Below are 26,571 nucleotides of genomic sequence, written 5' to 3' on the forward strand. Positions count from 1 at the left end.
GGTCATGTTTAATGCAAGCGCGCGCGTCTTGCCTGCCAAGGTCAGTAGCTGCCGTGCCCGGTCAGAGGATAAGATAACAGCACTGCTCCTGCCACAAGCGAGAGGGAGGCTTCCGATGGCCTAGCAGCTATCTGCAAGTAATCAGCTCGGTGGGCACGCCTTGTTGTGCAGCAATATGTTTTGCGCCTGCATTTCTTCACCCCCCTCCGTAACGCGTTCTTTGCGTGCAGTGAACACAGATAACCATTGGTATGTTTGTTATCCGAATAAACATGACGTTATTGCGCATCACTCCTTTTTCTAAACATCGTTTTTTTGCTGCCAATGATGCGGAAACATACGGGGCTATTTTTCGGGCCTTTCCGTGGTGTGTTGGGGCGGATTTCGCCTCAACGAATTTTCGCTTCAACGAAATTTTTCGCGCGCCCCGTCAATTTCGTTATAGCGGGATTACACTGTAAAAGCACAAGGTCGACATAGGCACGAAGCACAGAACTTTAATCGTTGCGACAAGCCACCGCTTAATTTCACCATCCCGCGCTTGGTAGTAGGAGATGCAAGTGGGAACAGTCCTAGTCCGAGTCAGTGCTGCTAACATTGCTGGTCGGACTCGTTGCCTCGTCGTCGCCTCCAAATTCCACATCAGCTTCAGAGGCCTCGTCTCCATACCACACCAAGTGGTCTGCAGTCGCATCCAGGGCATTCAATACGGCTGTCTTCTTGAAGCTCTTGACGACGACGTCTGCGACAATCACTCCCCACACTTCAGATATCCAGCTGCACAGCAGCTCCACCGATGATCTCGTCTTGTCGGCTGGCATCAGGGCATGCTGGCCTTTGGTCACCCACTCCGTGTACAACCTTCGAACGTTGTCTTTGAACGGAGTGTTCAAAGACGCATGCAAAGCACACGCTGAACTCGCAAACGCCGAAGGGCCTGCTTATAGCGCATAGCACTCTATAGAGCATTGGATAGCTTCCATCTTAAAAGCGGCTGTGTAAACGCCCAACCGACGTGCTCGCTCGACGTGCTCGCTCAACGACGTACGCCCACGGTGACATCCACATAGGCGCCACAATGTGCGCGTAAACCCGGTGTACTCCAACGCACCGGGTTTATACAGGGCTTACTCGGGTTTGCCCGGTGCACAGTTGGCTCGACTACCCCGGCTTTGTGGCGACCAGTTTGACTACAGAAACAAATAATGCTTATTCTCACCAAAGTATATCTATTTAATACAGGAACAACTAAAACAGTTCTTGGGACATAGAAAAATGTTAAGAATTAGTACGCTTACTTGGTAGGCACAAAACCCTCCCCTACATTTTACATAAACTCCCTTGCTCGCACAGTTGCTCGATGCTTCGCGTGTTTTCTCCTGTTGTCTGCTCTCCGTATTTTATCACATATTCAATAGCAAGTGTGGGATATATGAGGGGTTCCTCGGGGGCCTTGCCAGCACTCTGGGGTAGGCCCCCACACTAGCTCCCGGCGTGTCAACCACGCGGGCTCCCACGCCTACGGCAGCCCAGTGAGGTTCGCCGATACGAGAACACAGTAGACAGTAGTGCCGAAACACAGCCGTTTATTAGGGGAATCCCAAAGCATGCAAGCACAAGGCTCGACGGCGTTCACGAATCACGCCATCCGGGTCGTGACCGCGAACGGGAGGTAGGCACTCGCGGCGTGCGACAAACAAAGCTCCCACCTGAGATGCATGTATCCGTCACCGCCGCGTTCCGCCGATCTCGCCCCGACCGGGTCTCCGACGAGACTCTCCCGACTCCCGTGCACACACGCTCGCGCCGCCCGCGCGCCTATCCCCACACACATTATTGGCACCATCTCTCCCCGCACACATCGGTGGCGCCATCTCTCGGGGGACGCCGACGAACCAGCGGAGCGCCGGACCGGTTTCAGCGCACAAGCGTCTCTCCCGAAGCGCGCGCTGGCTCGGGACCGCAGGTCGCGGTTCTCCACGATCCCCACATAAGGTTAGCTTATTTGTCAACTAGCTTTCTGGTTATGTGACCTGACCACCAGATAACATCACCGCCCAGGTCACGTCAGCACCATGTGCCCCAAAGTTTGCGTCTATGTCTGACTGGCTCCGACTTGGGTGTAGCAGGCCCATAGCAATGTATTCGGCATATGCCGGAGTACGCTAGTTCCTTACGCACTTATGTTGCTTTTACGCGTGCATGTGGTTGGGCCTTAAAGGGGGACGCGGCCTTTACAAACCGAAAAATAGCGAAAGAAGAGATTTTTGGAAAACCATGTATTTGGGTTGTATATGTCATAAACTAGCTTTTCTGAAATTATCAGCTTCTAATTCATCGTAAAAATGTCAAGAAACGAATATATAACCAGCCGCAGCATCTCCCGAGGAGCGAGCAAACGCGAAACGGACCCAAATTTCACGCGAACGCAGCCGCCATGCCGCTTTCCGTAGAGCCGCCATTTTTATCTTGTTTTGTTTGTGGATTCTCGCGCTTTTTTTTTCCCCCATTACTGCTGGCGGCCGAGGCGTGGCCAAGGCGCGATACGCTTGTGATTGGGGGGACTTGCAGTGCTTTCGAGTTTCCCGCATCCCGTGTGCGAAGCTACGATTGAACTGTGCGCGCGCTGCTCAGGCAGGCGAGCTGACGCGCGAAGGCTATTGGCTGCTGCGCGTGACGACGCGCGCTTCTTCCCGACCGGCGGCCTGCGTCGCTCGCCTACACCAGATTCCCCACGCCATCGTCTGCTTTTCGCCGCTCCTTTGTTGTTCTGCATCACTGTTTACTACCTTTTCGTTCGCTTGTCCGCTCATTCTACTTAGTTTTTTTGCCGTGCTCACAATCGCTGACATACTTCAATAGTTTGGAGTAGCCTGCCAGATCGTGTACGCGATCGGACACGATGCGCGGAGTGAAGTTCAGGATGCTACACGCATTCGGTGCGCGGTAGCGTTCCACGAAGCTCATTTGCATGGCCAAGAAGAAGGTGGCGCAGAGCATCGCTAACGAGGGTGTCCGCGCTTCCAACGACGAATCTCCTGTCCTGTCTGTGCAAGACTTCGATGCCGCGAGTGTGTCCGGCGTCTCGGGCGCATCGACCTCGACGACAGCAGCCTCCGCCTCCGGTCTCGCATCAACCTCGACAAGCGGGAACGTGTCGCGTACAGTTCACTTGGAGACACATTTCCTGACACGCGAGGAGGTCGAGGCAGCGAGCAGACAACGTGCTGCTGTTCAAAACTGATCTGATCTGATTGTAGGGTTTAAGGCGCCAACGCAACGCAGGCGATGAGGCGCGCCGTAGTGGAGGGCTCCGGATTAATTTTGACCACCTGGGGATCTTTAACGTGCGCCGAAATCTCGAACACACGGGCGTTTTTGCTTTTCGCCTCCATCAGAAAAGCGGCCGCCGCGGCCGGGAATCGAACCCGCGACCTTGTGCTCAGCAGCGCAACGCCTTAGCCACTGAGCCACCGCGGCGGGTTGCTGTTCAAAACGAACTTGGTGCTATTCCGGCTACCCAGAGGAAGTTCCAAGCCACGGAGCCCTACCCTGTGCCTGCCATCGTTACAGGTGAAGGTGGGAAGTTTCGTTTAGCGCAAATGCAAATAGTCCTGTGGTCCCTGATGCCCATGGAGCAGCATGTTTCATTGATTGCTGTCGCGACAGCACTGCATGAAGCTATGCTTAGGTACAATGCGGGCTGCTACAGGGCTACTCGAGAAATATCTGCGTCTGTGGGGCTCGTCACACCAGGCCACCATCTAGCCCTCCAGTGAGCTGCTGAAAAAGACGCCCTGCGCACGAACAAGGCCAGCAAACGAAAGTAGGAGAAGATGGAAAAGCAACAGAGGAGGAAGACAGTGCACCAAGACCCCTCTAGCTATGCTGCGGGGTCCTCTTAGAAGTGAAAATATGTACACAAACTCTGAAGGCCGTTTTTTGTGACTGCTTATCCCAGTGATATCTCAAGAAGTGCTTGTCAGATTTGCATCCAGTTTTCTTTATTATGTTCCTTAATAAATTTCCGAGGGCAAGACAAGCTCGTTTTCTGAAAATTTTTGTCTCTTGATTTTGTAAAAAATCAAAACAACATCATGTTTGCATGTTTGATCAGCAACACTAATTTTAAGTGCTGTGCTAAAATTTTTCTGATGAAAAATTTAGAAAAAGGGCTCTGTCTTGCCCTGAGGTACATATTCAGGAATAACCATAATGAATTTTATAGTCGCAGCACGCTTGGCTAATTCTCCAGGACTGGGATAAGAAGCCCATACAAACCACCGTGGTATACCCTCATAACTTGAGCACTAACCTCCGCAGCTCAATGAAACTTTGCACTTTTTTTAATGTTGATGCTACAACAATACCCTGAAAATTTCATTCAGATATCTCAAGAAACAAAAAACTTAGCCTTCAAGGGTAGCCTCCCCCCTTAACTGAACTGGCTTTGGTGCCGCTTCTCCATAAAGCGGTACCGAAACCAGCACAGAACAAAGCTATGAAGAACTTTTCGAAGTGGCCGACAGCAAGCTCTTGACAACGAAGCGACGACCATGGTAAGGCCCCAGTATTCTGTAATGCCACCTAGTAGGGCGCATGCGAAACTGGCCCAACGACAGTGCGAGTGGCGCTATGCTGCCATGTGTGATAAAGCTATGCGCGCGACTGGATACAAGACACCCTCTGCCGAACGGAGTGGTGACCAGCACATGCATCATGCACGCAGACGACTTTCGCCGTTGCAAGTTTGGGGGTGCGAGAATTATAAGAGGAAACAAACAATTAAAATTTTGGCAGCTCGCATTAGGTGTGTGAGCATTATGCGAGTGCGAGTATTATGCGAGTAAATATGGTAGATATTCTTACAGCGCCAACCTTAAAAACATGCCGCTAGTTATTTTGTGTAAATGCCCAGCTACTCTCCCCTGGCTGTGGCTTTAGGAAGTGTCGCACCTTTCTCTTCCACTGTCTTTTCCAAACAACAGATGTTCACAGAGCCAGCACTGTTGAATGAATGGTGCGTTGGGAGAGTGTGTCGGCAAGATGACCTGCTGACACCCATGCCGGTGCTGACCCGCATTTCTCACTTTGTCTCAAGACAATGTGCAGACCATGATGAGGAAAGAGCCTACGATTAATGCACTAACTGGCCCTGTTCAAGATGTATCCTTAACCACCCAGTCACGAATTCGCAACTAACACACAAAAAGATTCCATGCTAGAGTACACTGCTTACAAAAGAGACCTTTTCTCCCCTCTTTTGAGGAGTCTCTCAGCGTAGTGCTGTGCTCCACACGGGAGGGGGAGAGGGAGCGTACCGTTGGACTGCAGCACCCGCGGCGGGGACAGGACGGGCCGGGAGGGTGGCGGCGGGGCCGGCTGAGGCATGGCCTGTCCCGGGTTGAGCCTCTGGTAGAAGTGCTCGTCAGTGGTCCCCAGGGGCACCTCGCCCCTCTCGTAGAGGTCCACCTCGCTCACCAGGCAGTGGCACTCCACGTCCAGGGCCCGGTTCCTCCGACGCTGGGCCTGCAGCTGCTCCCTCTGCGAGAGGACCACGCAGTGCAGGGGCACCGTTCCAAGGCACCGCATACAGAGCTCGGCAACAGCCAGCGAGGAGGCTGTGGGCCACTGAGGGTTAAGCTATCACAACCTAGTCAGCCAAGAAAGGACAAAGGGAAAGCGGCTGAACAGCCTCAAAAGTTCCCGAATCAGCATGCTTGCAAGGAACACAACAGGAATGTAAGCATTTCATGCACTCACGAGATGCACTCACGAGATGTGTACACTTTTTAACTATGGCTCGAGTCCTGTTCGGTAACCCACTCAATATTTTTCAGCATTTTTTTTCTTGCTTTTTAGTGCGTCACATGATACTGACCAGGTGATGGGGTCAACACCCAACCAATTTCGGTTATACCATGCGTGCAACTCGCGTTTCCTTATGCAAAGTGTTAACAAAAAAAAAAAAAAGGGCCGCTGGCCACTCCGACACGTGTGAGCGAGCGAACGAGAGCGCCTGACGTGGAGCGCGTGCTCCGACGTTTCTGGAATAGAGGGAGTTCCATTCTTGCTGCTGAACGGGTCGGTCGTCTCTCTCGTGGGCTCCGAACATGGTGTCAGAAGTGTTCAGCCATGCCTAGCGACCCAGATGTTCCCGTCGTCCGTGTCGGCGCCTCCGTACTACAAGCGCCGGCCCCATTTGTGTTCACAAATCCGGGAGAATGGCCTACGTGGATCGCCACATTCGAAGATTATGTCTTCACGTCTGGCCTCGACTCTGCGGGCGACGAACGAAAGGTTCGAACGTTACTCTACGTCATGGGACCGCAGACGCGGACCTTGCTTACTTCGCTGGGACTATCGGCACCGGAGTCGCAACCCTTCGCCACAGTCAAGCAGACACTGACCCGTCATTTCGTTCATCCCGTCAACGAGATCTACGAGAGTAGACGCTTCCACCGCCGAACGCAGCAGCCTGGCGAGTCAGTAGATGCTTTCTACGCGGAGCTTCAGAACCTGGTCAAGCGGTGCAGCTACAGCAACTCAGAGGTGGAAAGCCGCTTAGTTCGAGACAGATTTGTTGTTGGCCTGTTAGACGAACAGCTTTCAGACCAGCTTTGCCGCAGCACGAAGCTGACAGCAGAAGAGGCGCTATATCAGGCTCGCTTGCACAAGGACGCCCAAAAGGAACGCGCTGCGCGGTCACTTGGCACGCCAGAAAACCTGAATGTCGACGCAGCTAAGAAGGGCAATCATCGCCGCTCGACACCCTCCTCCTCACTCGCTCAGCACGAGGAACGCCGGCTTTCTGGGAGCTGCGAATACTGCGGTCACCAGCCTCACCCTCGAGAAAAGTGCCCGGCACGGCGGGCCACGTGCAACTACTGCAAGAGGCAGGGTCACTTTGCCGATGTCTGCCGAGCAAAGAAAGGAAAAGCCAAGCTAGGCTCGGTGGAACTCCACGCGGTCGGCACGCGCTGTGCAAGGTACGCTGACGTGCGTGTGAATGGCATACCCGCCAAATTCAAAATAAACTCAGGCGCCGAAGTGACAGTTGTCCCTTCAACTTTTCCTGCCGTTCCCAAAGTTCTTGATCGAGCAGAAGCGGAGCTCACCGGCCCAAGCAACCAGCGTCTGCCAGTGCTCGGGACGTTTTCCGCGACCCTCAACTGGAAAGACAAGTCGACCACTCAACGACTTTACGTCATGCGAGGTCAGAACACCCCGCTACTTGGGCTTCCCGCCATAGAAGACCTGGGTGTCGTGAAGTTCGTCGACGCGACATCTTCTACAATGCCTCCTCCGCAACCTCGAATCTTTCAAGGGTTAGGTGTACTTCCAGAACCGTACAAGATCCGCCTTGTACCGGATGCACAGCCCTTCGCTTTGTGCACCCCACGGAGGATTCCAATTCCATTACTGCCAGTCGTCAAAACTCAACTCGACGAGATGGAGAGTCAAGGTGTCATCCACAAGGTACACAAACCAACGCCGTGGTGCGCCGGTCTCGTTGTACCTAAGTCGACAGGTGGCTACAGGATTTGTGTAGACCTCACCAAGCTAAACCAGTATGTCCAACGGGAACGCTACGTTCTTCCAACTGTGGACTCTGTGTTAGGTCAGCTGAAGGACGCACACGTCTTCTCCAAGTTAGACGTCACATCAGGATTCCATCAGGTGAAGCTTTGCCCTGGAAGTGAAGAGCCGACTACCTTCATCACACCCTTCGGTCGGTATTGGTATCGTCGCCTTCCTTTCGGTATCGCTTCCGCTCCGGAATTCTTCCAGCGCCTGATGTCTCAAATCCTGGAGGGTCTTCCGGGAGTTGTCAACATGATCGACGACATTTTGGTATTCGGGAAAGACCGTCAGGAACATGACAAAAGACTTCAAGCCACCATGAAACGCCTAGACGAGGCCGGGGTCACGCTCAACAGGAAGAAATGTGAGTTCGGAGTCAAGTCTCTCCGTTTCCTCGGGGTTGTCGTCAACGAGAACGGAGTGTCACCAGACCCAGAAAAAGTCAAGGCAATTCAAAGTCTTCCGCCACCAACGGATACCAGCGGAGTACGCAGGCTACTCGGTATGGTCAATCACGTTGGTCGCTTCCTTCCGCACCTCGCAAGCGTGACTGCGCCCATCCAAGTTTTACTTAATAAAAACAGTCACTGGACCTGGGGTGTGGATCAAGATACCGCATTTAAGAAGGTCAAGGAGCTGCTCAGCTCAGACTGTTGCATAGCTCTATATGACCCGTCGTTTCCAACCGTGGTCTCGGCGGATGCAAGTTCGTATGGTATCGGCACCGTGCTTCTCCAAAGTCAACCCTGTGGGGCTCGGCGCGCTGTCGCCTTCGCTTCGAGATCTTTGACTCCAACAGAAGCCCGCTACAGCCAGACGGAGATGGAGACACTGGCGATAACATGGGCTATAACGCGGTTCGACCAGTACCTGCATGGTCTCTTCTTCACGGTGGAGTCTGACCATCAACCCCTTGTCGCTCTTCTCGGACATAAAGACCTCAATCAGCTGTTACCAAGGATTCAGCGCATGCTCATAAAGTTGATGCGCTACCAATTTCAAGTAAAGTAAAGTAAACTTCAAAAAAATAAATAAAATAAGATAAACAGTGGTGCCACTGATGAACGGTGATTTGGAGCAATTTTTGTATCAGCAAATTATTAATTCTGGAGCAATTTGGAGCACTTAAATGCCAGTTTTGGAGCACCTTGGAGCAACTAAACATCAACTGCTAGATGTGTCCAAAGCATCTCTCAACACTAAAAATTGACCAGTATCGTCCAGTAATTGATGTGGAGGTCGTCATGGAATGCGCTTCAAGGTGCTTTTCCCACATGCGATCACAAATGGACGGCACAGCTCAAGAATAATGGTCTTCTTGTCCCTACTAGGGGAAGTCTTTTTTCAAGGAGTCACTGAAAACGTTTCATAGTTGGTAGGCTCGAACATGCATTAAAAATAGCTTTCACAGTCAGCCCTCCCAATAGCCCAAGAATAGCGAAACAGCCAATAAAGAAAAGTTCTACAACCACAAGAAAAGTAGCCATATTTGGCTCTTTATAGCCCAACCTGTCATTCCTGGGGCAATGGGATTTTTTTTCCACTTATTTCGAAACAGTCGCTAGAAGTCGCCAGAAGTTTAATGCAATTAAATCCCCTAAGTATCCACGCAATAGCAAAAATGCAACAAAACATAATTTGCAAGGTATTTAGTTTCTTTCTGGTGTGGATAAAAGACAACATGCAACACGATAATGACTATTGAAAGGCTTCGACAAACCTGCCTAGCAAAAAAACAACGCGCCTCTCGCGCCTCTTTTCTAGTTTATTAATTGTTGAGGCAAGCCCTCGTGTTTTACTTTTTCATTTTATTAGATGCAGGCGCTTGCTATCAGTCCTCGTGCGCATTTCCAAGCTAGCTGGAAATGTGCACGAGAAATGCGCATGGAGCACTTTTGCATGCGATTCGTGCGCGTTGGCGTTGCGCGTGCGATTTTTTCACGCCCGCACGCAGCAATTTCTACCACGCTCAGAAAATGACGCGCGTCGCGCGCGGCAGTGGGAGGAGCCTGGCGACTTGCGCCAATGGGGAGGCGCGTGCCTCATGGCGGCGGTTTTGAAGCGCTCGAGACAGCCCGGTCACGGCCGGCTAGCTCCGTCGGCGGTTTTTAGGCTTACCACCCCGGCAGGTATTGCATGGACGTTTTCACTAGCGACGCGGATGATGTTTTATAGTACCGATTTCGCCCACATTATAAGCTCCTTTACCACACAAGCAACTTCGTGCGCGCCTTGAGTGGTGTTTTAGAGAGCGCTTAAAAGTGGTCGCTCGAGCTCCCCACACCACTTCGCGGCCGAAGCCGCCGCCATGTTGCCGCGCCGCGCGCAGCGTGGGGGTGCTTACGCGGCGCGTTTTCGCAAGCAGAAAACGCTCCATGAGGTTCGTGCTTTAGAGAGACTGGCTGTTTTTCACGGCCCGCTTCACTTGCGGCGGTCCCCTCCGCGAGCCCAACAAGCGAAGCGAGAGCTTGCTGACGACCGCGTCATGCATGCCGCGAAACGGCGCTCCCGCTGGCTCTCGGAGCGGAGAGGGCCGGCAATAAACGCCACCTAAAACTACCTATTGTTTATAGCAGCAATTATTGGAAACTACAACAAGAAGGAAAGTTTCTACCCGCGGTACGCCAGCGCTGCAATGACTTGCTAGACGAAAACACTGTATCGGCGGTACAGTGACAGCGCCAACCAAACTCACCGCGGAAAACACGATTACGGGTGCGAGGGAGTTCAAGTTATCAAGGGAGTTCAAGTTACCCGATTTAGTTATACATGTCTAGAGACCACGGCGAAGTAGTGCTTCTAACAGGCTGCACGCGATTGGCGCGACACAAATTTTGGCGCACTTTTGGCGCACTTGCTTGCAAAATCGTGTTTTTTTATCAGGATGGCGCAGGATACCTCATTTGGCGCAAATTGGCGCATTTGGCACAGGAGTGGCAGCACTGGATAAACCAGGGGTTGAGGTAGCACCAGTAGTCCCGCCCCTTTTCTCTTGTGTGCTATTCATTCTGCACTAACTTCAATTGCATAAGATGTACTAGTTAACACTAGGCCAGCAACAAGTGTTATCTATGCAAAAGATGTTTCGTCCCTTCTTAGAAAAGGCCCAAGGGAACCATCACGTCACAAATGCAGCAACACCCATTAATCAATTGCAGCATTACGCTAGTTTTTCCAAAATGGAAAGGAAGAAAAAAAAAGTCCAGAACTACTTGAAGCCAACCTGCACAGCTTTACATCCTGATGGGACCTCTTGGTAATAATGAAATAAAACGGCTACACCGAATTAACTGAGGGCTAACAGAACCGACTGCCCCGAGTATTTCAAAGGGCAGCCAGTGTCGCCCACCGACCTGTGCGGGGTTGAGGTCGACCAGGCGCTTGCCGAGGAGTGCCGCCTCCTTGCACTCCACCTCCCTCCTGAGCTGCTGGAGGACCTCCATCTGCTGGGCGTACGTCTGCTGCAGCAGCTCTAGCCTCTGCCGCTGGTGGGTCAGCAGGGCTGCCGAAGGGTCACGGAAGAAAAGGGGGCGGTCACGTGTCGGTCAGCGACAGCCTCCCCCCCCAAACTCACCCTGTATCATGTCGTCCAGAACAGGCGGGGAGTGAGGCAGGCGGGACAGGGCCGTCGGGTCCAGCGGCGGGGTCCGGGGCCAGCCCGCACCATACATTGCCGCAGGGGACAGACTGTTAGCCGCCTGAATAAAAGGGCCACGCACACGTGTTCGAACCCCCCGACACTATCAAGATCATCACTGTTCAAGTCATTATACTAATTAGGCACACAAAAGCTTTGCCCATGTCTCTGGTTCAATTTTGTTTTATTTATGGGGAAAACCTTCAAAAATCATCCAATGACATCCATAAGTAATGCCCTGAAGGCTCCTAGTTTTCAGCTGTTACAACATTTATGCCTCGTGTTTATGAGCACACCTTAAGAATAAAAGCTTTACCCTCTATGCATGCCACAGACATGGTGCACCTTCACTGCCACGCTGAACTACAAACAATAAAAAGAAAAAAAAAAGAGAGAAAAGGAAGAGCATCACTGGTCATCACAAGAGCATCAAATAAATGCAATGATTGAGCCTGCCCTAATGACTAACAGGGCTTTGGGGCATGTGGGACCTGGTTCCTATATCATTCACAAAAATAGCAGTCATCTATCAACAGCAAAGTGGCGTAGAAACTAGCTTCCAGCACACAGGCAAGCACTCGTTTGTCCCATCACACCCACAACCTGTCTTACCACTCAACTAGGCTGATCCACCACAAGTGCATCCCAATCCTGCAGTCTCGGTCATCTCTCGAAAACGACACAGTGTATGCAGTAATACACGCCTCATCGTGTCCACAGCCTCTGCAGTACTGACACCAAATTCAGAATCCTAAAAAATTATATAATTCGCTTTAGTAGATTGTGAAGATCAACGGGACGCCATCAACGTGACGACAGACAGTCAGTGCCTCGGGAACCGGCCGGTTCTGGGCGGCGTCGGGCAGCCCTTTCAGGAACTGGAAACACTGCCTGTGCTGCTATTATCGGTGGTCTCGTTTACCCAGGCCGGATTTCTTTAACGGCATCATCAACTTTGCCAAAGTGGCAAGAAGTTAACACTACGTTTTAACAAAAAAACAATGGAAGGCCAACATCATAGACAGAAACGAACTCAAAAGTGTCCCGATTAAACCCAGCAAATAACGTCCAATTACATGAAATTTTGAAATTACTTTTGAAATTTCTCGCGATCCGGTTCCCACTGCAAGCTCAGGCAGTCCAATGCAGACCATGTAGGGCCACTGCAGATGGTGCGGCAAATGCGTATGATGGCACGGATTTTCAACGACGTCACAACCTCCAGTTTTGCGGCCACAACAGTGTGGCATATACTGTCAGGCATGGCCCAGAACTGCCATCTGCGCTGTTTCTTTTCCTTCTGAATTCTTTAAACTAAAGCTGACACTGGATGTAAACAAGCATGAACCACGGAGTTCCATTTTCAACTTCATGCATGTTTTTCTGCATTCATGTTTGTCCCAGATATTGTGCTGACTGTAAATGCAAAGTCAGTCATTGACAAGATGTTTTTACGTTATGTGGGGGCAAATTGGTGCCTCTGATAATGTGAAACTGCCAGATTTCTTCCAGGGAACCCCCCGAAATTGCACATTCTGAAATGGAGGTTGGGTTTCACTGCATGACACGGGCACCGCGTGCGATAACATTTTTTTCTATATGTCGACATTTTTTCTAGGGGGTGTTTTTTAAATGTTTTCCTACGAAATGTATCCTAATTTTTTTCTACTACCATTGGTTTGTTATACACAACTCCTTTTTTTATCATTTTTTTCGACACATTGACAAAAATTTTGATTTTAATATTTTTTCGCAACTATGATCTATGAAAACATTTAAAAAACTGGTGTTGTTGGAAAGGGCGTTAAATAATCTGCATTCTGTTCCTGTAATTAGTGCCTAACCAATTTTTTTAGCAGAAAAAAAAAATGTTTTCTTGGACCCCTAAAAATCGGTCAATTTTCCCGCGGTAACGAAAGGGTTAAAGGCTCGGCAACTTTTACGATTTTGATACAGCGCAGCCAACGTCCGAACAGCTTTCGATTTTCAAAAACCGGTCATAAGACTTCCGGCCTGCGATCTGCAGCTAGCTCCGGGCGCAGGAAGTGCCATTCCGCGCACAAGATTGGGTTGGCTTTGTTTGCCTACACGTTCGTAAAAATCTGTGCCGCACGGCCTGCAATGCCAGACTGTGCTCATTTCGTCTGGTTTATTCATAACGACCATACTGCCGCACTTAGCATTGTCATCGAAGCTGGAACCCTTTACCTATCACGCCGGTTCTTTTCTGCGACCGCCCACGGAAAACTCGCTACCAAATCACCACTTTTTTTGTCTCTATAAGGGCTAATACCTATTTGCTTGATGAACACTTTCCTGCCCATGCTTAATCAAATCAATAGTATACTACTGATGCTTTCAAGCATAAATTTTGACCTTTGTCCCATTCGAATTTGGCGCTTTCCGAGTACGCTCTATGAGCTGGCGCCATCTCCTGAGTAGTAAAGCACCGCCGGTATCATGCGACAGGCGCTCAAGTGATATGGAGATGGTGTCGACATCAAGAGCTACGGCTCTGCTGAAACGCCGCACTTTTCGTGATTTGGACGATTCAATGCATGACTTTATGGATGAAATTAGCAGCACTGACTCAGGGGACAACTTTCCATCATCGGATTTCAGCACCGAAAGCAATAGTGTAACAAATCTGTCCAGAACCCGATAACTCTGTTCAATACAAGCACCATAAAATGCAAAAGTATTGAAACTAAACTGTTCTATGAACAAAAAAAAAGTAGAGCAGAAAACCTATGTTTTCTGTGATGGAGCATGTGTGGCCAACCAATGTTTCGAGGAACTGCAGTTGCAAGAAACCCACTAGTGTAAGCACTTTTTTTTTTGCAAGTCAAAAAATTTTACAGTTAGGCAGTTGATATTTGCAGGAGTTTTGCACTGATATTATAGGTACAAAATGTACATCCAAAATTTTTTGTTTTTTCTGTAAAGAGCAACACAGACATTTTTGCGTATTATTTTGCATCAGTCCCAAAACGTTTCTGCAAGGCTTTTCTTTAACATTTTTTCAGATAAATATTTGTTTGAAACAATTACCACTGCAAACAAAATATTCTCTTCTACAATTCAACACCATACACTCATAGAAGTGTTAACTCTCGAGGTAACCGACCACTGTGATGCGTTTTCCCAATTTGGGCAGAACTTTTTAACGTGAACAGAAACCAACGCATGCTATGCTTGGCACTGGAGCTGAATTTTGGCATTCCTGTGCTTCGCACCAGTGCTCATCCGATGTGCTGTAGCAATCAGTGCATCCATCAGCAGAGCGAAGACATTCCCGATGTTTACTGGGGCACACAGCGGGAAAATAAAGGCACAAAACAGCACATTGTTGGGCTAGTTGATGCTGCATTTGTAATGAAAAAGTGCGCTGAACAGACGGAACAGTGAAGAAAACTGAACGGGTGCAGACTCGGAGCTAGGTTTGTTGGCATAAAGAACATTTTTGTGCAGGCACACAAATGCAGGCACTTTGGCCTGCCATGACCAAGGTGCCTGCCTTTGTTAATGCGCAAGGATACGCATGTTTCGTTTTTTTTTTTTTATGTCAAAAAATTAAGTTACATGCTTATGTCCATCCTGTCTTTTTTATTGTCCCCGTCAATCAAGCGCAGTTTTCCAGAAACTTTTTTTTGTATGTGTGCAATAAGGAAGAGGTGGAAACTCGGTTGGCATACACACACACAGTGCGATGAGATGTTTGGATGTGCAAGGACGCTGCAGATCCCAGCAGCCTACAAAATCCTTTCCCACAGGTGCGTGTACGGCCTTGAAACAACATGCACGTTAAGACACCTAAAAAATAGGGAGGGAGGGGGAATAAGGCAGACGAGTGCAACATAAAATAACAATGTGTTAGTGTTGACACAGAGCAGATGATGCAAGGATACCTGGCTTTACTGAAAGTGCATGAAAAAAGTGAACCACTACCCCAAATACTCCTTCCATGATGCAGAAACACGGCATAAAAAAAGCAGAGACCAAAATTACGCGTGGGGAAGGGGTGGCAAACTGTGCAGAGTAAGGTGTGCCAGCATCCTGTTGTCCAGTGCCCCTTTACACAGAAATGAGAGCGGCTGCCGCAAGCTCCTCCACCAACTGATGCAGCACGCCGATCCCACAGCCAACTAAACGCACCTGTGACCAGAAGTCTGTGCGAGGTGGCGGCTGGTCCAGTCTTGGAGAAGGAAGGTGTGGAGGGGTCTGTGGATCCACCCGGGAACGCTGATGCTGAACCATGGGTGGTGACTGTGGCGAGGCGGGCGCAAGAACGGGCGCCAGCACGCCGGGGTAAGGCGGGGGCAGGTCCTGGTCAGGCGGGAAGGGTGGCTCCAGGGGCTCGAACAGCCGGGGGGAAACGGCCGGCCGCAGGCCCTCCCGGTTCCCCGAGGCCTCCTCAGAGTCAAACTGACTGTACAGCTGCTCCTGGCTGGCACGGGTCAGGTGCTCTATGCACTGGCTCCTGTTGCGAGCATACTGCAGCAGGGACGAAAAGCAAAGTAAGAAGGCACGGGCATCTCCCTTTTCCACGTCCACTGCTCACTTCATCGTTCTACACAGAGACCACACCATGCATAAACAGCAGGCTCTTGTTCCTTGAATCAGTTCGAACATAGATATGATGAAGAACAGGGAATGCCTTAGTGCAAGGAAAGCCCTCACTGCCACAAGGAGATCAACCGGATTGCGCAAGGTATGTGGTAAGGGGCATATTTAGCACAAGCTAACACGGTGCAATTTTCTGATAAAAGTACCGCCACGAAAAAGAACTGTTCACTTTTTCAATGAGGCTGCAAAATGTTGGTGCCAATCGCAGACGAATGCAAGATGCCCTGGAGAGAACACGCATGAAACTTTTTCAGATCAGGCCAGAACATTTTGCACAGCTATTAGGAAGTTCGTGACCAGTACCAGCAGCCATGCTTTTGTCCAAACTGCTGCTTTAACAAGCACACAATTAGATGGCAGTTCTCTTCTAAACGGTCCAAATTTTGCAACAATGGCCCTACAACCACACTTTCCAACATCCGAGAACTACGCTCACTGAAGAAAAAAAAAAAATATATGGCTGTTCTCCACAACAATCTGTCAGCAGGCAGCGAGACAGCTGGAAAAGGGGCCGGATGAGCAGAGATGGCGTACGGCCAACTTACAAGTTGTACACACGACTGGATCAGTGCATCTGGAAGCTCAGGAAACTGTGCCCTCATGTCATTGTAGAGGTCTTGGTGCACGGGGGGCACTGAACACATTGCCATGCCTCTGGGGTAGACACTAGTGGGGTGTCTGCACAAGATCAAGTTTGTGTGCACTGTAGAGTAACAACAAAAGATCGCAAAAAAAAAAAAAAAAAAAACACCACTGCTTTCGCACAATGCTACTGGCAGTGAACATCAGTACTTCGGTTTTGCCAGAGACTTTTCTATGAGCTTCTATGCAAAACTTTTGACCTGTTGAGTAATTGAGATGATACCAGTGACATGCGAGCCAATTACAATGTCTTTTCAGCCACGAATGATGCCAAGAAAGTTGCTGAAGGGACCCAAAGTCGCCGTCTAACAAGCCCGGCAAAAAAAAGAAAGCTGTAGAGTTTTTTCGACATACCCTGACAAATACACCAGAACGCAATCGGCTTGCTTGGCTTTCGCGCCTAATTGGGAAAGTAATTATATTCGAAAACAAGCACGCGGCCACACGTGTCCAAGCGATATCACAACGAGAGCTGTGTTTAGACAGGCTCCGCAGCGTCGGAGGTGAGCGGGCTGAAAATAAGGACTCAACTTAACATATGCTAGTTTGGCTTTACCACGCTCAAAGCATCGCAATACTGGAGTGAACTGACTCGTGGGACAAAGCTGGCGTCACTGCAGTGACCACATCACGAACTGTCAGCTAAGAAATTCAAGCTAATGCAGCCATCGGCAACAATAACGCTATTTACCAAATTAATGAAACATTAGAACGCGCTCTAGTTCTCCCGCCTGCTTCATTGTATTTCGACTGAATAAAAACCTACGAAAAAAAAAAACGCAGTAATACGAAGGCTCTCAGAACAAGGGTTGAAAAAAAAAAAAAAAAAACGCAAATCACTTCTGCGATTGCTTCTTCATCCGGCAATACTCGGCGGTCCGGCAGGCTGCAATGCAAGTGACAGAACAGCACGATCTTTCGAGACACACTTTAAGAATTAGTTGGTTTTTTTGAACGAGACAGGTGTTTATAAAGGGCTTTTCTTTTTTCACCCCTAGCCTGACGCGATCACAGGGCACGAATCATGCAAGGACATGCCCCACTTGCGCTTGCATGATTAGCCATACGCGGCTTTGAAAGATACTCCCACGGCCTTATAAACTACCGGAAACGCCAAGCTAGCATTCAAACCCGCAAAAAAACCTTCTACAGGATTCAAAACACAACTTATACTGGTTCAAATAAGCCTAAACAGTAGCCAGTAGAAGAACTGAACTCGACGAGTGAAAGGAATGACAAGCGTATATAAAGGACTCACAACAAACGCAGTATGCATAGTAATGTCATTACAGCGTACAGAGAGTAAACAACGTTAAGAAAACGGACATTGGGACACTCACCATCTCAGCATTACTGACATTACGTCACATCAGCGCAGACTGACATCGGCCATCACAACTCTACGGCCATCACCTGTTCCCTGCGCAGCCTCTGTTACTTCTCTGATGCATGCTGCTTTGGCCACTTATTTACACGAGCCACCCGAGCCACCAGCCAATCATTGAAATTTAAGCCGGTCAGAAGGTAGCGCCACCATGCGGCTAAAAAGCGAAATAGCAAAAAGTTGTTCTTATTCTAAAATATAAAAATCAATTTTACGTTATTTCAAGTCTATCTAAACAATTAAAAATTATCCATTGCGTTATGCAAAAGGCAAGCTTAAATGTGCGTTTTTTTAGTTGTTCTTTGGAAAGGACGCCAGTTACCCCTTCGTCGAAGCAAAAAAAAAAAATTGGGTGAGAGTCCAATTGCTGATTTTGCCAACGTGGGGCAGGCACATGAAGTTAGAGAGGGTAAGTGTCGTGTTGCCAACGCCTTTTGCTTTCTGGGATGGTTCCGACATAGAGCTTCTTACAATATGGTTCCGAAGCTTTCGCGGTGAGCGCTTTTTCCCGTGGGAACTGTTTTTGTACGGAGTTCTCAAAACATTTTTTTAAAGTTATACGTAGCACTATTTCTATTTGCATCCCCCACCACCTTTTATTAATCGTTCCCTTTCTTCATTAGTTATTTACTGGCTTCATTAGACTCAGCCTGTACTAGATGCAACACTCTATGGATGCAACCACCTAACCTGGCCTTCCTTCATTTTGTTTTTGCATACCTTCATTTTTTAATTGTAGGTTTCCTCCGCGAAGTTATTGTTTATTTCATTACTACTACTTACCCTTTTTTCCCACTCCCGCGGGTATGCGTCATCCTAGGAGCCACGCTGCCTTCCCCATTACCACTTCCTTATGAATTCAACAGCAGACGGCACGCGTATATGTTAGCGGAAGTCAGCAGAGTACCCAAGCACCTTGACTCTGCATCAGCAGCACAGGAGCTTCTAGCCAAACTCAGGAGCGTCAACAGTTGGACTTGATTGTGCAGCATGTTCCGGATAAAGCGCAGGACGGGCTATGCCCAAAGTAATATAGAAGCACATTTACGTCACCCTGGCTCCATCTGGTGTAGCAAGCCTTGTCACTAGTTGGGTTGACCTCACCAATTCCCGTCAAGGAGCACTCTCTTTCTCTTCTTGCTCCACACCGGGTCTTTTCCTGTGCACCCCCATGGGTCCTTGCATAACGAAACCGCATTGGTCCCTGCTCTCTTCTCGTCACTTGTTTTTGCACTACAACTGTCCGATGCCTCTTGTAGGGCATCCTCTCGCAAGCAGTTCTCACTCAGTTACTAATTTTCAGGCACATTGGTAGGTTTCCACAATAACAAGTAAAGGTTTTTCTTAAAAAAAAAAAGTGACAACTTTTATTGAACAGGATCAAATGGAAGACCTCCCATAGTAGCTGTAGAGGCTGGGAAGCCGCCACCTGCTGGCATAATTATGGTTTTGTCCGCCGCCGATAGGGCGAGTTCGCCCAGGGCAGGCCCATTGTTGACAATGGTCACTCCCGTGGAGTGCTGGCCGACATTGCTGGCTTGGGTGCAGGTGGCCATGTGCTTTGGCCAGTGGGCTTGTTGGCAAGGGTAGTCGCAGTAGCTGGTGTTCCAACAGCAGTAGAACACGGCCTCTTTCCAGCAGTTGGCACACTGCAAAGCAAGGGCGACACAGGCGCTTCTTCAGAGAACTGCTCAGCTCCTCAGCCTGGCGTGCTAGATTGCGATGAAAATGACCACACGCAAGTAGGCAGCCGAACATACGGAGAGATGAACGTATACCCGCACACAGGCAGCATGGTCCACACGGCTGTACCTATGGAGAAGAACGCTTTTTTGCACAATATCATTGCTGGTAGCTGCTGCTGCTTGCTTTTACTCATTCCACAGGAAAACAGGCCCGCGGTGCCAGAACTGTGTATGCATGTAGGTAAATGCGCAAAAACAGCAGGACCTTGCATTGTTAATTACAAACTTTAAAGGCCTAAATGACAAACAGTGAGGAGGAAAAATGGCCAGTGCGCACAACCAAGAAGGTTTAATGGACAATTGCACTCAAATTTCACCTCGGCCAAATTAAATTTATTTTGAATGTACAGTACGCCCCGCTGAACAAACTGGAACATGACTTGTGGCCCCAGAAAATACACTGTTCAAATACATTTAAAACAGCTCCATTGCACACTATGACGCATCTGTTGGCAGATCACGCAAACAGCCATGAAGTGGAAACGACATGCTGGCTGGCTGCGTGCTGCTGGGTGGACATCTCCGAGGGCTGTCGCGCGAGTAAAGCTGTTGTGCACAGGTTTGCTCCAGCCAGCTGGCCGCTGCTGGCCGCATTGGCCACTGTTGGCGGCTCCAACACCACCACTTCAGCCGGCTATTCTCAGCTTTGGTTCCAAAATGGCCGATTGTTGCTGCTCCTTTGTGCTGTGCACGCACGTATTTCAACAGCCATATTTTGTATCTCGCAGTCAGACTACACGGAAATAAGGTTTTCGAGGTTGAAATTTTCAGTGCAGTTGGTCTTTAAGGGCACTACTTTCAAGCGCGTGTACACCTACGTGAGTGCTTTTGCTACCCCAGTCCATCCAGAGTCCCCGCTATGTGAAGCCCCCGCATGCTGCCCCGTCAGGCATTGGGACTGCTTTATGCAGCATGAGTCAGTCGGCTCACACGCTCTTATCAGAATGTGCCTTTAACCCTGCCATAGCTACTTCCATCTTCTGGGGCCTACAGGGCTGACACTGGCTCCTGGCTCAAACCAGTTGCCAGTTGGGTAGTGAGCAAACAGTTATCGTTTTCAAAACCAGAAAAGCGACAGTTCCCGTTTTTAACTTGTTGCATATGAGGAACCTGCTGCACAACTCGCCCTCCCTTCCCCGCAGGCTAGGCAACCTCCAAACCTTTTCTTCCTTAATTCACATCGCCTTTAATGGCGTTTTTCCTACTGTGGCAATTGACGGGCACGGTCCTATGCAACACTGGCGACGTACGCCGTGGCTAATTACCCCACTGCGCACTGGACAAAGAGAACGCTACAAAGGACATGATGCGTGGTACACAAGCAGAATGTGACGGGGATTCGGACAGTGGCATGAGACAGTCAGTCTGCTAGCCGGGTCTCTGGTGCACGGATGCTAAAAAACCTCATCCCTCAGACGGCGGGGGGTCCATCCTGGTAGCCACGGTCGGCTGCAAGAACCCACAACCACACTACAGACATATAAGACATACCGAAAAACCCAACATGCTGGGTACGCACACAGCAACACACACACAAAAAGAAAAGCTTCACTTGCCCACTGCTTCCTCTTGGTTTCTGCAATGGCCGCAGCCATTTCCACGTTGTGCTTTTCGAGCAGCGATGCCTTCGTCTTCTTTAGTTCGAGATCCATGCATATCCTCATCTCCTTCAGGGTCAGTGCTGGAGAAGAAAGAAAAAGGGAAGAAGAAAGCGTCCGCGCATTTTTAGTAATCCACTAATACCTGCGTTTGAAAGGACATTCGAGTCAAATGGCCCTCGAAATTTCGAATGCTATTCAAACTGGAAGGATTTCCACCGATCTACATGACAACTGTAAAAGGCAGTTGAAAGTTTCCGCGTTTGCCTGCCATGTTTTGGTGTCGCCACTGCTGCCACAAGCACAAAAACAATCATAAATTGATAACAATCTACAAGTACGCACAAAACATGCACTAACAGCCAGTTTTTAAAGATGGTAGTCTTCCTTGGGCTACTTAAGCGCAGAAATTTTGGTCTGTCTGTATGTCTGTGTCTGTGCCTGTCTATGACTCGATTCAGTCACCCGGCCAAAGTGAAACAGAAGCTACGCAATAGTCGTATATATACCCACAGCCAAATCAAAACGTCTAAGCCTGGTGTCAATGTTCACACTTGTCAACACTGTTGAACAAGAACAGGGCATTCCGCAAATATAAGGCAGAAAATCAATACATAAGTGATATTTGCAGTGTTCCTTCACTTAAATTTAGGGATGCTTGGTTTTTGCGATAGCAAATGAAATACTACACCAACTGCAGGAAACCGTTGCCTGTTGTTGCCCGCGCGCATGGCGACATTTAAGAAATCAAATGGCAACAGCAACGAAAGGGCCCTTTAGATAGGTTCCACGTTTCGCTTGAAACGCTCGTGGAGTAGGGCAACGTGGTTCTATAAACGTTGCAGTAGGGTGCCTCAATTCACACGCGTCTCCGCCGTACAACAGCGCTGGCACTGAGGCAACCAACTTGGAGCAGTGGAACGCGGTATTCTTTATCTTTTTTCGCACCACCGGTGTTGAGAGTACCAAGTTACCTTGGAATCATACAGCGAGTGATAAAAAACAAAAACAAGTGAAAAACTCTGAAGACCGTGCACTTTCGACACCAAGTTTTACTCGTAAATAATTGTTTTGTAATTACTGCATGCAGGAACGGTGCCTGAGAGTACGACCATTCGCATTTCAAAGGCCTTTGAGAACCTCAAGGGTCGTTGGTGGTGCTCTTTTGGCTCAGATGGCATTTCAACCAAAGGCTAAAAGACGTCGTGCAGCAGCTCAAAGGTGTCATTTGAGTCAAATGACATTCGACTCAAAGGCCTTCGAAACGCTCATGTAGTGCGGCTATCAGATGTGCTAATCCAAATAGCAAGCAGGAATGCCATGTGCGCTCCTGACAGTACAGAGAGTATAAGCTGCAAGTAAATTTCAGTTTGCGTTCACCTCTAGGAGAAGTCATCGACTGTGCTTGCTTCGTTCTCTCTGTCATTAGCTCCTGAACAAGTTATGCGCAATACATAACCAAGTGATGCCCGACAGGTAGCTTGTACCAAAGAAGACTCATATGAATGGCAAACCACCCTGTGGACAGGGGGAATAACAGAAACCTGCGAGCGGCCAGAGAGGAGGCCCTGTCCCCCTTGCTCAGCAGCCAGGTCACGTCATGGGTCACACGAAAACCTAGCCGTCCAATGGGATGGCGGGGCGACTGACATGACGTCGTTCTGACAGGTGATAACAGGCGTAGGAAGCCAGCGCTGGGGACTCTCGACAAGGCAACGGCCAGAGCAACAGGTGCAAAGGGAACCAGTCCCTTCTCAGCTAGCTTTGACCAACATCGTCCACCGGCAGCGCCAGAGTCGAACAACTCTGGCCGCTCAAGCAACACGGAGCCCGTCGACGACGCAGGAGACGAGAGCGCTAGGGTGGTTTGGATAATAAACCCCCTGAAAAATTCCGTCCACTGACCTTGCCTCTTACCTGCCTCCCATTTCGGCGCCATAGCCACAGCCGACAAGTGTCCAATCTCCGAGTGTGACCAACGCCACAACCTTTAGTTGCCTTACAACTCAACATATTTTAGCAGCTTTTTCTTGTGGATTTTTGGCTGTTGGGAGATCAACAGTTCCTTCACTCCAGAACCTTAAAACGGCATTGGGAGTTCAACAAAATTTTGATGACTAGTCTGACACATCAGCAACCCTGTCCACACTGTGTGAATGGCAAGGGTGCTGACTAGCGCAATTGGTGGAATGAAGGCTTTAGAACAGTCATGATTTTATGCTCACACTCTAGGCCAAAGACTTTTCTTTATGACCTGCAAAATTCTGATAATTCTTCCCCGGCCAATCAACTTTTTTCTCCTAATAAGTCTCGTCAGCGGCCACAAGAAGCTTCTAATACTGCACAAGACATTATACAGTAGGCTCCGGTTAAAGGGACGCTGAAGTGATTTTTAAACATTGCGGGATTACGAGTGCAAATTGTATTCTGGAGTCTTTAGTCCATGTTTCGACCCCCCTCGATGCGTTTACACGACTTTATTCACTAGAAAAATCCACTCGTCAATGCTGTCCTCCTCTCTGCATCCTCGCGCATTTTCTTTGGCGTTTTCGTGTGACGTCAGGAAAAATTGACTTGGCTTGAATGCGCTACTGCACAGCTCGCCGACCTTCCGATAGAGTCAGTAAGCCCAGCGTTTAGTCTGCCGGCGGGTCGTCGCAATTCGTTCACTCTGTTGAAACTAAGCCACAATGTTTGTGAATGGAAGAATGTGCCTTTCTTTAGTTAGTAAGTTTGTACACTGCATCAAGCTCCAAGTCCAGGTCGCTCCACACAAGCGCTGCACAAGCGCACATGCCATGCTTCCCTGACTGGTACGATAGTAAAAAAATCTCAGGGCAATTGAAGGTGGGAGAGGAGTCATTGAAGTTAATATAGGTACTAAGGAATAAAAATCAACCGAAACTTTTACTGTACGTGTAAGCACAAACGAGAGCTTGACAAGTTCACTGCAAAGTCCCTTTAAGGGCACAGGGTAGGCCCTATACTTCCCATGCATTTTTTGCCATTTTGAGGTACATTTTTCTCGGCATCTAATAAAGGTATCTACATAACGTATATATCATTTTCTTTCAAATTTTGTGCCCTTTTAACTGTAATAGAATTATAAACATCCTTAAAAAATTCAGTTTTTTATAATTTTTTGTCTGTTATTACCTACATTTTGGCATTATTTTAGTAATAAAAGTTGTGTAACAAAAAAACTGTTGTGTGCATATTTTCAATTCTAGTACAGCAGGTGTGACAAGTTATGTAGACAGGGAAAAAAAATCAGCTCGTTGTCGTGGAAGATATAGGAAATAATGGTACCCACGTAATAAAAAACATTGTTTTGAGATAATTGAGTTTAAAGTAAAAAAAGAGGTGAAAAACAATATTTTTTTGCCAAAAACGCCACTGGAGCCATTTAGTTAGAAAGCACCAGCTTTGTAATCACCGTCGAAGCCATTTTTTTGCTTTCCAGCCGGTTGTCTGTCCTTCCTTGACTATTATTGCGCACCATCGTACAGATCTGTTCACAAAGTATTTCGCTTGTGGTCAACCTCTTTAACCCACTTGATTGTGGTGTTGCGCCCTGGTTTTGGTCTGAATGATTTCAAAATGCTGGCTCATGCGTTGCTATCATCATTTAATGAAAGAAAAGCATCCAATGTTGCAATCATGAAACTGTGAAGCCCAAAAAAGATGTTTTTTTGTGCGCGGCTTCGAAGGACAAATGTGGAAAAAACGTGCAACAGGGTCTTTGGATTGCCCTCGCTGGAAAATCAGCTATGCAATGGTTGCTAAGCAATTTCTTAATACAGCTGGTTCCAGAAAAGCGTTTTGATCTGGAACTGGAAGTTTTTTGATGAGAAAAATTACAATAAGCACTGAGAACATTCTTAAAGAGGAGGTGGGCACTTACTACTTGCTTATGGGAAAACTGTTTTTAGTGAGAAATATGACTTTTTAAGGCAAGTGTGAATATGGGAAATGTGCACAAGGAACCGATCTTCCATAATTGCGAAGAAAAACAAAAAGTCATTTTTTCAAAATTTCGTCTTACCCTGTGCCCTTAAGATGAGCCCGATTAAGATGAACTCCATGGTTAAGACGAACAAAACTTTTGCTCTCTTGTAACGTCCACAATGAAAAAAACCTCCAAATTTCTGATAGTACGAACAAATTTTCACAGTCCCTTCGAGTTCGTCTCAGCCGAGTCCACTGTACTTGCCGCCCCTTGTGACGCTGTGTTTAACAGCTGGCTCATCAGAACTGTCTCTGTGGTAGTTTGCTGCATGGCCGTGAAGGGTGTTTGGTGTTATCTCATCTACTGGTAATCTAGGGTTACAGACTTCCAGTGAATAGCAAAGTAAAGTGCAGTCACAAGTAATGGCTCAACAAATTCCCTCGAGTGAGCCTTCTCAGGGTGCGTTTATCTGCTGCACACGGGCGTAGGCACACGCCTAAGTCTGTTCAAGGCCATGCGGTGGCAGGCCAAAATTGGGGCAGTCATGACCTGGCACGATGACACCAAATGCGATCAAGCACGAAAAAAATGAAAACGGAACACCATACACAGCAATAAGGTAAGGTATGTGGTAAATTGCTTCTTGTACGTACACTGAAAAAATATTTTCCACAGAAAGCACAGGCAGCTTCCGGCGCAGCATTAGTCTGTCGAAGAGCCTCACATCCCTTGGTGCATTCCTAGCAATACAGAGCACTTGGAAAACGAAATTCACTTCTCTAAAAATGTGGTTGATCATTCTTTCACAGGAATCAGTAAACCACGGAAGTGAAATGGGCCTTTACAGGAGCATTTGAATGTTTATTGTGCATCGATATGAACTTGCGCATCGCTATTTATATTTCGTCGGTATGGCACCGTTAGACGCATCAGCATTAGACACTGAATTACATGCGCCGGAGCATTGCGTAAATCCAATTGAAACCCCAGGTGCCCGCAAACCGTGCGAACGAAACCGAATGGGTTGTCAGCGAATCATTTGTGAATCACAGTCCGCTACAGCGAAAGGAGCATGATTTGCTGTTCGACAGCAGTCTTGTGGGTGTGCTTGGCAAGCTACGTCCTGTGGGCAGGTCACTTCGCAAAGGTGTGACCACATTGGTCCTGCTCCGTGGTGTGTACGCCAGACGCTTGCATTGCGACAAGCTCAGCTTGTGGAGCACGGCAGCGGCATTCCACAAGCTGAGCGGCATTCCACATAGGCGGCGGACAGATAAACACCGCAGCTTCCGCTGCTATACGCTGCCCTATCCAGGCGCCAACTATCGACGCTCATTAGCACCATGACACACTACTTCGCTTCACCTCTCCTAGATGGCAGCGCCATCTGAATGGAGCAGTTAAAG

At 48.7% G+C, this 26,571-nt stretch overlaps 2 protein-coding genes across 6 annotated transcripts in view; both read right to left on the bottom strand.

The window, feature by feature from the left end:
• The window catches only part of LOC144152507 (uncharacterized), a 31,122-nt gene extending 13,140 nt beyond the window's left edge, over positions 1–17,982 (bottom strand). For both annotated transcript variants that reach the window (XM_077683794.1, XM_077683793.1), the window contains exons 1-6: positions 17,830–17,982; positions 16,393–16,525; positions 15,377–15,715; positions 11,159–11,282; positions 10,938–11,086; positions 5,322–5,544 (exon numbers count right to left, since the gene is read on the bottom strand). In XM_077683794.1, coding sequence (XP_077539920.1) covers positions 5,322–5,544; positions 10,938–11,086; positions 11,159–11,282; positions 15,377–15,715; positions 16,393–16,497 — 940 coding nt within the window. In that variant the 5' untranslated portion in view covers positions 16,498–16,525; positions 17,830–17,982. The remainder of the gene's footprint in view (positions 1–5,321; positions 5,545–10,937; positions 11,087–11,158; positions 11,283–15,376; positions 15,716–16,392; positions 16,526–17,829) is intronic.
• Positions 17,983–19,226: 1,244 nt separating this feature from the next.
• Positions 19,227–26,571, bottom strand: part of Zmynd8 (Zinc finger MYND-type containing 8) — a 32,828-nt gene continuing 25,483 nt past the window's right edge. For all 4 annotated transcript variants that reach the window (XM_077684164.1, XM_077684163.1, XM_077684162.1 and 1 more), the window contains exons 17-18: positions 21,175–21,299; positions 19,227–19,522 (exon numbers count right to left, since the gene is read on the bottom strand). In XM_077684164.1, coding sequence (XP_077540290.1) covers positions 19,241–19,522; positions 21,175–21,299 — 407 coding nt within the window. In that variant the 3' untranslated portion in view covers positions 19,227–19,240. The remainder of the gene's footprint in view (positions 19,523–21,174; positions 21,300–26,571) is intronic.

Source organism: Haemaphysalis longicornis, unplaced genomic scaffold, assembly GCF_048455015.1.
Source record: "Haemaphysalis longicornis isolate Haplotype H1 unplaced genomic scaffold, Haemaphysalis longicornis Haplotype H1 scaffold_9, whole genome shotgun sequence".
NCBI lineage: Eukaryota > Metazoa > Arthropoda > Arachnida > Ixodida > Ixodidae > Haemaphysalis > Haemaphysalis longicornis.